A 12412-nucleotide genomic window follows, 5' to 3' on the forward strand; every position below is an offset into this window, starting at 1 on the left:
CTGCCCATGTGAACAGAAAAGAATACCCATGCAGACAGACATTTGCGGGTGTTTCTTCAACTACGGACACTTTAATGCCCCATGGGTTGGTTTTTATTAAAACTAACAGCTTTCAACATTGTTCTTTTTGTTATATGAAGGTCACATTAGAACACACTTGGTAACTTTTTACCATGCCTTAACTGTTTTGTTTTTGCTACTAGATTTTATTGCTTACCTTTGTCCTAGACCCAGAATTTCAATCTTAAAACATGAAAATATTGAATTCTTATAATTTTTTAACCTATGATAATCTTTAAGAAATAATCATAACACATTTAAAACTTTATTATGAGAAAAAAAGTAAAATTTTGATCAAATTTACAGACATGGACAGAAATTAACTGTTTGTTTTTCAAAAGCTAGCGTACTTGAGATGAAATAAAATATAAAATATGTTAAATATAAGACTTGATGTGAAGTAAAAATTTAATTATACCTTGAACAAAATATTTTAATTACACAATTTACAATTAAGTTGTAATTTTATCAATTTATGAAAGAAAATATTAAATTATTATATTTGGGATACCTAAAATGTTATGAAAATAACCTTAGCAAGGAAAAAGAGTTTGCTTTTTCTTTTTTATGTTTTTGGAGTCATCTTTTCCACCATAGAATGCTATTATATACATATAATTAACCATTTGCGATGTGTATACACAGTTGGATTTTATTAGTTGACAAAAAATAAACTAGTCAGAATGTAAAAAGTGTGTTTTAAGAGCGTTTAATTAATTTAAAAAAACCTGCAGGCCAAAAAAATAAAAAAAGAGGCCATAGTTGAAAAAAAACAGCATTGTAGAAAAAGAAAAATGTATCCATGTTTCTCCGTGAGGTCACATCGACTGTGAGGAATAGTGAGAAAAAGAAAGGGTGTGACAAACCTCTTTAAATAAAAGAGAGACAGGGATAAAAGCCAGTGGGTGAGGCAGAACGAGAGAATAAAGTACTGCTGTTAGGAGTCATTACTCTCTCTTTTTCTCTGTTCTGATAGCAGAGAGGACCTTTTCTCTCTATGGGGAACCAAGAATCACAAAAGTGCCGCTCTCGGCAGGTATAAGTATCCCACCCCTCAGATTAGCCTGGGTTAGGTTTAATGATGAGGTGTGAACGCACAGGTCAGTGAGGTTCTGTATCCCACTTCACCCACAGCACAGGAGGAGAAGAGCTGCACTGCTGGAGAGAACTCAAGACAGAAGAGCTATGAAAGAAAAGAAATCACACAGACCACAATCTAAAAGGCCTTACACAGGTGAGCTGGCAGGGGGAAAGTTGAACTCTTTAGAGAATCAACAGTTTTTGAGTGATGGAAAGCAGGTTCTTTTGAGATTAGTGTACTATGTAGATCCCAGTCGGCGAAGCAGCAAAAACATTTAGATGATGTTGTTTTGTACCCCATTGACTTTCACTGTATGGATTGAAATGTTTTGTGTTTCGCAGAAGATAAAGTCCTCAAGGTACAGGAGCACAAACCTTTTTTTTGTTTTTTATTCTAAGGATCAGAGATGCGGTGGAAATCAGTGTTATTATTGTTAAAGGCACACTATGCAGTTTCTGTTTTTCTCAAACAGTGACCCGTAGAGTGTATTTAACGTTACTGTCATAAATACCACTCACGCAGAGCCGTCTCGTCGACTCTGCCATGATTCACGTCGGAAATGCGTGCTAGTGTCTTCCATAGAGGCTGCTTCATATGTTGTTGATGTATGTGACGTCGTGCCGTAAAGCAAGTTGTGATTCGTCTGGGCGCCACCTCTCAAACTTGTATGGCTGGTTTTGCCAGCGGCGTCCCCCCCTGCTTTGCTATTGGGATGATTCGCCCTACTACGAGTTCGTTCACCATCGAAATGATTTTGAAGCTGTTATATTAAGGAACAAATCTTACATAGTGTGCCTTTAAATAAAACTATTAAATATGGTTTGTTAATTGAAAGCAGAAAATAAATAAAATATAAATACTAGATGAAAAACTTAAACTTAAAAAAATAAACAAAAATTAGAAATGTTGCATTGGTAAATAACTGAAATAAAATAAGCTGAAGTACTAAAATGACTAAAATAGAAATAAAAAATAAAATCTCTGTGGAAATATATAAAAAATAAAAATAAATAAAAAAGCACAACTAAATTAATCAAACTAAAATTAAAAATTAAAATATAAAAAGCTAATTCAAAAAATGAATAAATAATATATTAGTATCTAAACAGAAATTGGTCATGTAACCCAAATTACATCACAAATTTACTTCAAAATGGCATCTTTTATAAGTTCACCTTTTTAGTGAGTGAGTCGTCGGAGTCCGGAGGCATGCGTGTGGACACATGGAACATCACTTCAACTGTGGAGGTGGCAAAGTAGGGCATGGTCAAACCCGTGCTCTTGTTCCGCTGCAGGCCGCCCATGAAACCACAATGACTCGTTAGGTTCACCTGAACATAGAGGAAAGAGTTTGTTGGGGCCAATGCATAAATATCCTATAAAACACTGCAAGTAATACTTAAATATAGAATTGCCTCCCAGCAATTAATTATCCTGATTTTACCTCCCAGCCCAGGCCTGACACAAAGTCTTCATACGCCTGACTCCCAGCTGTGTTGGACAGAATTGAGTGCTTGTCTTCCTGCCCCTCTGCCACATAAAACACAGCAATCTTGTGTGTTTCACGACTGCAGAGAGTAAATGGAGAAGATAGTAAATTTAGGAGCCAAACAGGAGCACTCTTTCATGAGGTTGTCTCTCAGACGATAGATGATAACAGCTACAGTAAACGCTATAATTGGTTTCCTTACAACAACGTTCCTAATGACTTTAAAGAAACAACACTGAACAAAAAGAGGCATAACATACCACTGCCTTGAATCCAGATTTTTCAGCTCTCTCAGTAGTTTTTCGTTCTTCTTCAGCAGGTGGAAACTGTTCCTAGAGACAGGACATTTTAACATAAGAGGTAATGGAGAGAAATATGCTACCAAATTACACATTTTTATCAATTCAGGTTAATTAGTGATCAATGACATCTATATAGAAAAAGAAAGAAGATGGATGGATGGATGGATGGATGGATGGATGGATGGATGGATGGATGGATGGATGGATGGATGGATGGATGGATGGATGGATGGGACAGACAGACGGATAGACGGATGGATGGATAGAATGATAGACACGGACAGATAAAATGATATATAGAACGATAGATACACAGAGGCAGATAGGTAAATATATTAAATGATAGACAGAAAGAGAGATAAAATGAAAGATATAACAGTAGGCAGACAGACAGGCAGACAGACAGACAGACAGACAGACAGACAGACAAACAGATCAAAGACATAAAATGATAGACTGAATGATAAATAGTACGATAGACAGAGAGGCAGATAGGTAAATACAGTATATAAAACAATAGACAGAATGATAGACAGAAATTGAGATAGATAAAATGAAAGATATAAAAATAGGCAGAGAGACAGACAGACAATAGATTTTTGATAGATAGATTGTTTTGATGCTCTAGCTATGGTCCACGGACCCCCTTTGGAGGAGCGCTGCTCTAGTCTAGACGATGCGTTAGATCTCTTTCATTAAGTGCCCGCCTGCTTAATTACCGCCTTTCTTGTTTTTCTCACAGACTCCTGGAAAATCTGACCCCGCAACAGAAATGCAAATGAAAACAAAAACAAAGGAAGATCCTATGTGGAAAAACATCTTATGACACAATGAACCATAAAACAAAAACCTACGCATGATATTATTAAAAGAAGCAAAAAACAAGTAAATCCATAAATCTATAAGATAATGCAACTTTTTTCATCTGCAGCTTTTATAATCTAGAGTTCAGTTACTTTCTCCCTCTCCCCCTCTTTATCATTCCCTCCCTCCAAGTGGCCGCGTGAGTCATGTGGAAAAGCCACACGATGCTCTCTAAAAGGACTTTTTGTTTTGTTCTCTTTTTCTTTGAGCAGGGGTCTCTTTATTAGCTTGTTGCAATGTAATGGTCTTCATTTTCTCCATTGAAAGTGAGCCATTTCAGGAGGCGAATGCGTGAACGGCATAAAAGGCCGACATTAGGTGCACGCTCACACACACAATGGGCCGGCGGATTGCAATGCCTTAGTCTCTGACCACGGATAAATGATACATGAATGCCTGGAGAGCGGCAGCAGGACAATTCCTCATTAAACAGCCCCTATGTATTTTCTCCCAGCTCTCCAACTCATAATAACCCTTCAGCCACATTCGAAAGGCAGCCTTTTATTTTCACCAGTGTATCAGGCAAGAATGAAAAGTACCACGGCTGCTCGGCAGATAACAGACCCCTCAAGAATTAATCCCCCCATAAAAGCTGCATACGTGCACACACACCTCGCAACAGGAGCTGTTGAATAAAAGCCCCCAACAACTCTCTGAGCGAATGGTGAAAAAACAATTTTCCTGCATTAATCTCATAACCCAGAGCATGTATATCATGAAAATTAATGCCATTACATTCAAGATGAAAAATAACCCCAATTTTCCAATTATTTGTCATCTGGAAATATTTAACCATTCTCTGTAATACCACAAAATGGAATGAGATTGAACCTTTACAGTGAAATGCAATGTGGGGAACCATTATGAATCATGGAGGGGGATAGACACTGAGATTGAGTAGTAAGTGAGCAGCACTGTAGCGTCTATTGGTGGATAAGCTAATCAAAAAGTTGTTGACTGTTTAAAGCAGATTAACACGGCTCTGCACAATCAGGGAGAGGTGCGAGCAAACAGGATGTTTACATGCATTATCGGCCTTCAAAAACGTCACCCAGATTGTGCTAACAAACTCTAGCAAAACAATGTAGTGATTCTCTTTGGGGGGAAATGGCAGGATGGTTTGATGACGTGTTGCTAAACACTTAATTCATAGACCAAAGGATTAAACGTTCTGATATGGCAGTTAAACAAAGCCGCGATAAAAACATAACAGAATCGGCAGAATTGTGGTTGGTGAAATTCGCTTCTGTAATTTGTAATAAACCACCCAAAAACTCAATGTTAACCAAAAATGGGACTATTTTTGGTACCTTTTTTTTTTTTTAAATCAATGTACCATCTATTTTAATAAATCTTTATTGCACTGATTGAAGACTCACGCGTTCAAACGACAAATAATAACACAGTTCTCTGTTCATATTTAGGTGGACATGACGAAAGTAATGACTTGGGGTTCAGTTCATGAAGAAAGTCAAAACAGTGTTTTTCACAGAGTAGATTTTTGGGTTTTCTGCAAAAATCATTTAACTGCCTGCCATATTCTTCTTAAGAAAAAATAAGGTGTTTTTAGCTACCATTCGAAACCTGTAACCAGTAGGGCACACCAATGTTTCCCCCTGTTCCTGGAGGCACCCCAATTCTACAAATTTTTTTACTCTTCCTAATCAAACACACCAGAATCAGCTTATTAGAAGACTCCAAGAAGTGAAATAGGAGGGTCAGATAAGGAATACATCCAAAATGTGTATTGTTGGGGTGCCTCCAGTACCCTAGAGGTTGGTAAACACTAGGGTACACCACCCCAAGAACATTTGTAAGATTTGTACCTGTGGATACCCTATGTGATTTTCAGGCATTTAAACTGCAATGTGTGTTCTCATGGTCTTACCTCTTCTCCCAGGAGTTCATGCCCAGTATGTTGAGGAACAGTTTGCAGTAGTAGAAGGCTGACTGGGGTCTCTGCGGGCTTGGCTCTTGCTGCACTACGGCCCTCATGTTCAGCTCATTCCCACGATGCAGCGTGAAGTCCCGCTCCTCGGCACACTGCTTCAGGATGCCGTTGATGACGTCGTTCTCCTGCTTCTCGGACACGCAGGTGGGTGGCGGGGCTGGAATGTTGAGCGGTGCGCCAGTATATTGCAGGCACTCTGGGCTGGAGTATCCCAGATACTGCAGCATCTCATCCAGAGCGTCCTCCCCATTCTGCAGGGAGTCCCAGCTCGGGATCACCTCTCTGCACCGCCGTTTGGCCTGTGGGGCCATCAGTTCCAGACCCGCCTCTTCCTCCTCGTCCTCTTCCTCAAGGTCTTCCTCCTGTCTGTCTTCTTTCATCTCTTCCTCATGCTCCTCCAGGTCCTCCTCATTCTCCTGAAAAGCTTCATCCTCTGGTTCTTCTTGACTGCTTCTCTCTAGACTGTCCTCATCTCGGCCACGCTCTCTACCGCCCCCTGCTTGATTCGAGGATGTGTAGAGGCGCAAAGTTTGACTAGGCGGACCATATAGTACAGCCGAGTCCCAGGAGTGTTTGCCGGAAATGTCTCTCACAATCACCCGAACGCAGGCACTGGTGGTGGTGAGGCCAGCTGACATCCCGCCACCGGGCAGCCCGTCCTCTGCCCGGATTTGTAGGTAGGACAGCAGGGTGGTGCCATTAAGTACAAAGAACTGCAAGTTGGGCGCGTCAAAGAGTTCGGGGGCCAGGTCTGCGCTCTCGCTGTACGGGTTATCCTGGTTCTCACACACCTGACTGGTCAAAGTGGCCGGACCACCACTCATTGGATAGTGACCCAGGTGGTTGACCAGGTGCGATATGACCGTGCGTGCTGCAATTGAAATCAGGCCTTGCTGAATACGACTCCTCACTACAAACAGACAGAAAGAGAAAAGATGTATTTGTAAGAAGTGTGAGCAGAAATTTCCATAGATTTTCAAAGACAATTAGAGTGCCCATTATTCATAAAGTTGTACACATCCCCCAATCCTTAAATGTTCACTTATGTACACAATTGTTTTGGCTAATTTGATAATGTTTTCAGATCAACGAAGATTAATATGAAGAGTGAAGTACTCTCAGTTAAACTCTCAGCTCAGTTTAAATCCATTTGGAAACTACACAATTTCAAAATAATCTTGATTAACATTTTGACGACAAATCAGTATTACAGAAGCTTTGTATATTTATGGTGGTTTTGGGTCACCTGGCATAATCAGGTGCATTTCTTTAGGGTCATTTACATAAAATTGTCCATTTTAATAAGATGGAGCAAAAATATAAAATAGGCCTCAAGATGTGATTTTTTTATTTATTAAAAATTAGGACTATTTAAGAATATTTTTTAATCGACATTTTCCTAAAAATGCAAAGAATAAACGCAAAAAATAAATAAATTGCTAAACAAAACAAAAAACAACACAAGATATGTTGCAGTGGCCAAAGTTATTTTTCTGAATGTTAATGGCCACAGCGGCGGCATTAAAAAATAATAATAAATGAATAAATCAGAAAGTTTAGTCACGAGTTGACCTCACTAATCGAAAAATCTGTTCATCCATTCCTAAATATATCCTGTAGAATTTCATCAAAAATCAGTCTGTATAAGAGTGAGAGATATGAAGAGATTGCAGTGATGATGACAAGGTGTTAGAACGAGTAAAAGAAAAGAGTTTAGGCACTTGTTTCATCAGGGATGTACTGATTTTCAGATCTATCAGTGTTAAACTCCTGCAGAGCCGGAGTGAGTGAAGGTGCAGACAGCTCGTGTGAATACGGGGATATTAGGGTGTGATGAAGAATGCAGAATGCCTGGTGAGAGGTGCAGATGCCTCGATGCTGGTAAGAAGCTCCCGACGGAGACACTCCCTCTTCGCACACTGCCAGAACTCACAAAGAAACCATGCAGAGAGCAGCCCAATACCAGTACACTAGACGTGCCAGAGGCCCACTCCCCCCAATCAACACACCACACCAATCACATTCAGCGACACTTTCCATCGCCTTAATGAGCCAAAACATTCTTAGACTGGAGCTCTCAGGGGGAGGGATTTTATCCTGATGAAGCAGTCTTCTGTTCGGGCCACCTCAGCTGCAGAGTGCCCTCCGATCCAGCAAGAATTCAGTGCTAGGAGTAATTTCAAGAGAATGGAGGTAGGAAAGTGGTGGACACATGTCTCACTCAGGGTTGTAATGATTAGTTATTTTCGTCTGATGGAGAGAGACACAGCACTGGCAGCACAGGAAACCAGCCCCCTGCTGTCAATCTCAAGCACACCCTCGCCCTGACACACACTGGAATTAGTATGAGGGAGCAAACCGATTCGGTGAAGACATTTAGCTTGCTCATTCCTGCTACTGATTTGTTCTACTACTGTTGTACTTGTTTTAAGAGAGGTTTCAGAGAAGATGATAAAGATAGGAGTGGTTAACACTGTGTGTCAGGCTCTATTCGTCCATGTTAATACATGTTTTTGTCTTAACCTGTCGCAACAGAGAGACATGATCAATTCAGTTCTATGTTAATCCAAGTAAAAAGCTACGTAATGAAAAGAAAGAAAAAGTATTTTGTTAGCTCCACCCCAGTGACATCTCACTGGTCCAAAATGGTGCTTTTTGTAGCTGCATATTAAACTGTTTATCGGTTTGATTGGCTGCCGTGTGATTTTTATTTCTGTGAGGACAGAATTACTTTCTGCTCTAAACTTGTCATGTCACCTGGTTAGGACAAGGTGTAAGAAATAGGAAAAAGGAGAAAGACAAGACTGCAAGCAGAACCTGACTGAAATATCAGATGCATAAACACAAAGAACAAGATGACCAAGAAGGTCAAAACAAGTACGAGAGGCAGAAGACATGCGTTCACCTTCAGTGACGGGCTGCAGTTTGGAGGAGCGTTCAGAGTCGGGTGAATGGAGCGGCTCTGGCTCCTTCAGGTTCTCTAGTAGTAGAAAGGGGTCATAGTCTGGGCTGCTTAAGTCTGACAGGTGAATGGGGAAGTAATTGGGGTTATTGAAGCTCTGCGCCCCGTACACACAGCCATGGAGGACCTGTGAGATGGACAAAGGAGTTAGAAATACAAAGAAATAAAGCATTATGCACAGCTCTTTAGTTGTTTCACAGGGTCTTAATTTACAGATAAAAACAATGTATATTGAGAGATAAAAATGATGTTTAATAGATGATGTGAGCATTGGTCTCGTACTTTATAGATGCAGCTTAGGACGGACTTGTCGGTCTTCTCCTTGTCTGAGGCACCTTGGACCGGCTGGAGGAGAGTTTTTGGAGGTAGAGCCATCACCCAGTCCAGCAAACACAGCAGCAGAGACACAACCAGCTGGAAAGAGAGTATAAATATACATAACATACACATACAATAAAAACAGTAATATTTAAAAATTATTAAAATGTAAAATAAATGCTTTCTATTTCAGTATATTTTAAAATGTAATCTATTCCTGTGATGGCAAAGCAAAAGTAGAATTTTCAGCATCATTACATACATCAACATCATTACAGTCTTCACATGATTCTTCAGAAATCATTTGAATATGCTGATTCGGTGCTCAAGACACATTTATTATTATCAATGATGACGGCAGTTGTGCTTCATTTGGATTGAAAAGAGCAACCTGGACATTCTGTCAAATAACACTTTTTGTGTGTTCAATAAAAGAAAGAAAAAAAATCTGATTTTGAAAGATGTGAAGGTGAGCAGAATTAAAAATGTAGGTATACTTCCTCTTTAATAAAAATCATCACAAACTGTTGGCTAAACAAAAAAACACATTAATTTCACATTTATAAGAGTGTGTCCTTTCATTGTTTTGAGGTGCACTTGTGTCATGAGACGTACCCTCTTGTCCAGCTCATGAGGGGAGGACTCTGTGACGGGAAGAAGGTAAGTGATGGTTGCAATAAGGACCTAAAAAAAGCAGGAAATTAATGTAACTTTCTATGTAACAAATCAAAATCAGGCTAAACTTGCAGTGTGACTGACTTTACCTCCACTATTTTCTTTGGAGTGTTAGGCGGGAATTTCTGCAGTTCGTCTACGTAGTTTATGAGCAGGTGCAAAATGTCCGAGGCAACCAGGGCAACCGTTTTATTTGAGAACTGCAAGAAAGGTATTAATGGTTAAAATAGAAGCAATCCGCAACTTTAATGTGCTCAGACATGTGTGGAGCAAAACAGTAAAATTGCATTGTGGTCCTCATCTGAGCTGATTAAGATGGGATGAGTCTTTTCCTAATTCTGCTTCATGGAACGCACCCAAAGGAGAGAGACACTCATGTCTAACCCTCCACTGACAACAGATTCTCAGAAAAGCCAATAAAATCGACCCGATCACAAACAGGCTTTTCTGATTGGACCAGAGTTTGAGTATGTGTGTGTCTGTTGGCCCTAGCCTTCATTTCAGACAGAAATGTAATAATTCCTCGAACTCTCTGAAGCATAAATTCTTCAGTGGATTAGCCTTCTGTCTGTGAAAAGCAGAGAAGCCAAACATGTTGACGGTCCAGATTTAGGAAGGCTGGTAGGGGTGGGTGCAGGGAGTATGGAATAATCTTCTTCTGGATGAACAGAACACACTTGTGCCAGTGCACTGAGCCCAGGCATCAGGAACGGCTTCAGAAGACTCAGGCCAAGGGCAATGCCATCATTTCTCTGCTGTGTTCACTTACATTGCCAGTGAAGGTTATTTTACAACACAGATGCTTCTATTCCATTTATAATCAATCTTTAACAGCAGAATACATGTATATTTTGTGTAACCAAGCATCCGTTACCTTGAGAGTAACACAGATGACGTTAAGTGCTTCTTTGATCTGCGGATGCTGAGTGCCATGAACCAGCTCTTCACAGAGCCAAATACCCAGACTACAGAGTGCCACACACCTGAAAAACACACAACAAAACAGAAATAACTTTTAGATCTTATGTAAAATATATGGATGAATAATTGCCAACACATTCAAAATAAAACATACAAACATGAAATAAGACAAAATGCACAATCCATTGTTTTAGATCAGGAAATGGGAATGTTTTCATCTGCCATGTAGAAAATTTACTTGACATGCCAAAACATTTGTTAGCATTAAAAAGATAAAAAATAATAATGAAAAAATGTATAAATAAAGAAGTTATTTATATATAAAGTTAGCTACATATATGGTGTATGTAGATATATGTACCTGGATTTTTGTAACATTATAAATGTCTTTACTGTCACTTTTGATTCATTTAATGTGTCCTTGCTAAATAAAAGTAATAAATACATAGTAACAGAAGATTGGAAAAAATTTGCCTGGTTTGATGAGCCTGCTGCGACATTCAGATGGTAGGGTCAGAATTTGGCGTAAACAACATGAAAGCATGGATCCATCTTAACTTGTATCAACGATTCACAGGCTGCTGATGGTGGTGTTGTGGTGTCAGGGAAGTTTTCTTGGCACACTTTGGACCCCTTAGTCCCAAATGAGCATTGTTTAAATGCCACAGCCTACCGGAGTACTGTTGCTGACCATGTCCATCCCTTTATGACCACAGTGTACCAATATTTTTTAATGGCTACTTAAAGCAGAATGAATCGCCATGTCACAAAGCTCAAATCACCTTAAATTAGTTTCTTGGACAAGACAATTAGTTCACTAACTCAAATTGCCTCCACAGTCACCAGATATCAATCCAATAGAGCACCTTTGGGATGTGCTGAAAGGGAGATTCACATCACGGATGTGCAGCCGACAAATCTGCAGCAACTGCGTGATGCTATCATGTCAATATGGACCAAAATCTCTGAGGAATGTTTCCAGGATCTAGTTAAATCTATGCCATGACAAATTAAGGCAGTTCTGAAGACAAAAGGGGGTCCTACCCGGGACTAGCAAGGTGTACTAAAGTGGCCAGTACCGACCGACAGATAGATGAACCAATGACAGAACGAACAACAGACAGACAGATGGATAGATAGACAGATAGAGAGATAAACAGAGACAGACAGACAGATAGATAGATAGATGGACAGATAGAGAGATAAACAGACAGACAGAAAGACAGATAGATAGACAGACAGATAGATGGATAGATAGACAGATAGAGAGATAAACAGAGACAGACAGACAGACAGATAGATAGATAGATAGATAGATAGATAGATAGATAGATAGATAGATAGATAGATAGATAGATAGATGGACAGATAGAGAGATAAACAGACAGACAGAAAGACAGATAGATAGACAGACAGATAGATGGATAGATAGACAGATAGAGAGATAAACAGACAGACAGACAGACAGATAGAGAGATAAACAAAGAGACAAACAGACAGATGGATAAATAGACAGATAGAGAGATAAACACAGAGACAGACAGATGGATAGATAGACAGATAGACAGATAGAGAGATAAACAGAGAGAAAGACAGACAGACAGACAGACAGATAGATGGATAGATAGACAGATAGAGAGATAAACAGATAAACAGAGAGACAGATAGATAGACAGATAGACAGATAGATAGATAGATAGATAGATAGATAGATAGATAGATAGATAGATAGATAGATAGATAGATAGATAGATAGATAGATAGATAGAACAGATTTTTATAGTATACT

General features: G+C 39.4%; 1 protein-coding gene across 5 annotated transcripts in view; it reads right to left on the reverse strand.

The window, feature by feature from the left end:
- Positions 1-12412, reverse strand: part of ralgapa1 (Ral GTPase activating protein catalytic subunit alpha 1) — a 74300-nt gene that overhangs the window by 27269 nt on the left and 34619 nt on the right. For all 5 annotated transcript variants that reach the window (XM_082142263.1, XM_082142260.1, XM_082142259.1 and 2 more), the window contains 9 exons: positions 10577-10685; positions 9792-9902; positions 9643-9711; positions 8992-9123; positions 8653-8836; positions 5685-6657; positions 2891-2962; positions 2586-2709; positions 2317-2472 (listed from right to left, as the gene is read on the reverse strand). In XM_082142263.1, coding sequence (XP_081998389.1) covers positions 2317-2472; positions 2586-2709; positions 2891-2962; positions 5685-6657; positions 8653-8836; positions 8992-9123; positions 9643-9711; positions 9792-9902; positions 10577-10685 — 1930 coding nt within the window. The remainder of the gene's footprint in view (positions 1-2316; positions 2473-2585; positions 2710-2890; positions 2963-5684; positions 6658-8652; positions 8837-8991; positions 9124-9642; positions 9712-9791; positions 9903-10576; positions 10686-12412) is intronic.

This window comes from Leuciscus leuciscus, assembly GCF_965113295.1.
Source record: "Leuciscus leuciscus genome assembly, chromosome: 17".
Taxonomy (NCBI): domain Eukaryota; kingdom Metazoa; phylum Chordata; class Actinopteri; order Cypriniformes; family Leuciscidae; genus Leuciscus; species Leuciscus leuciscus.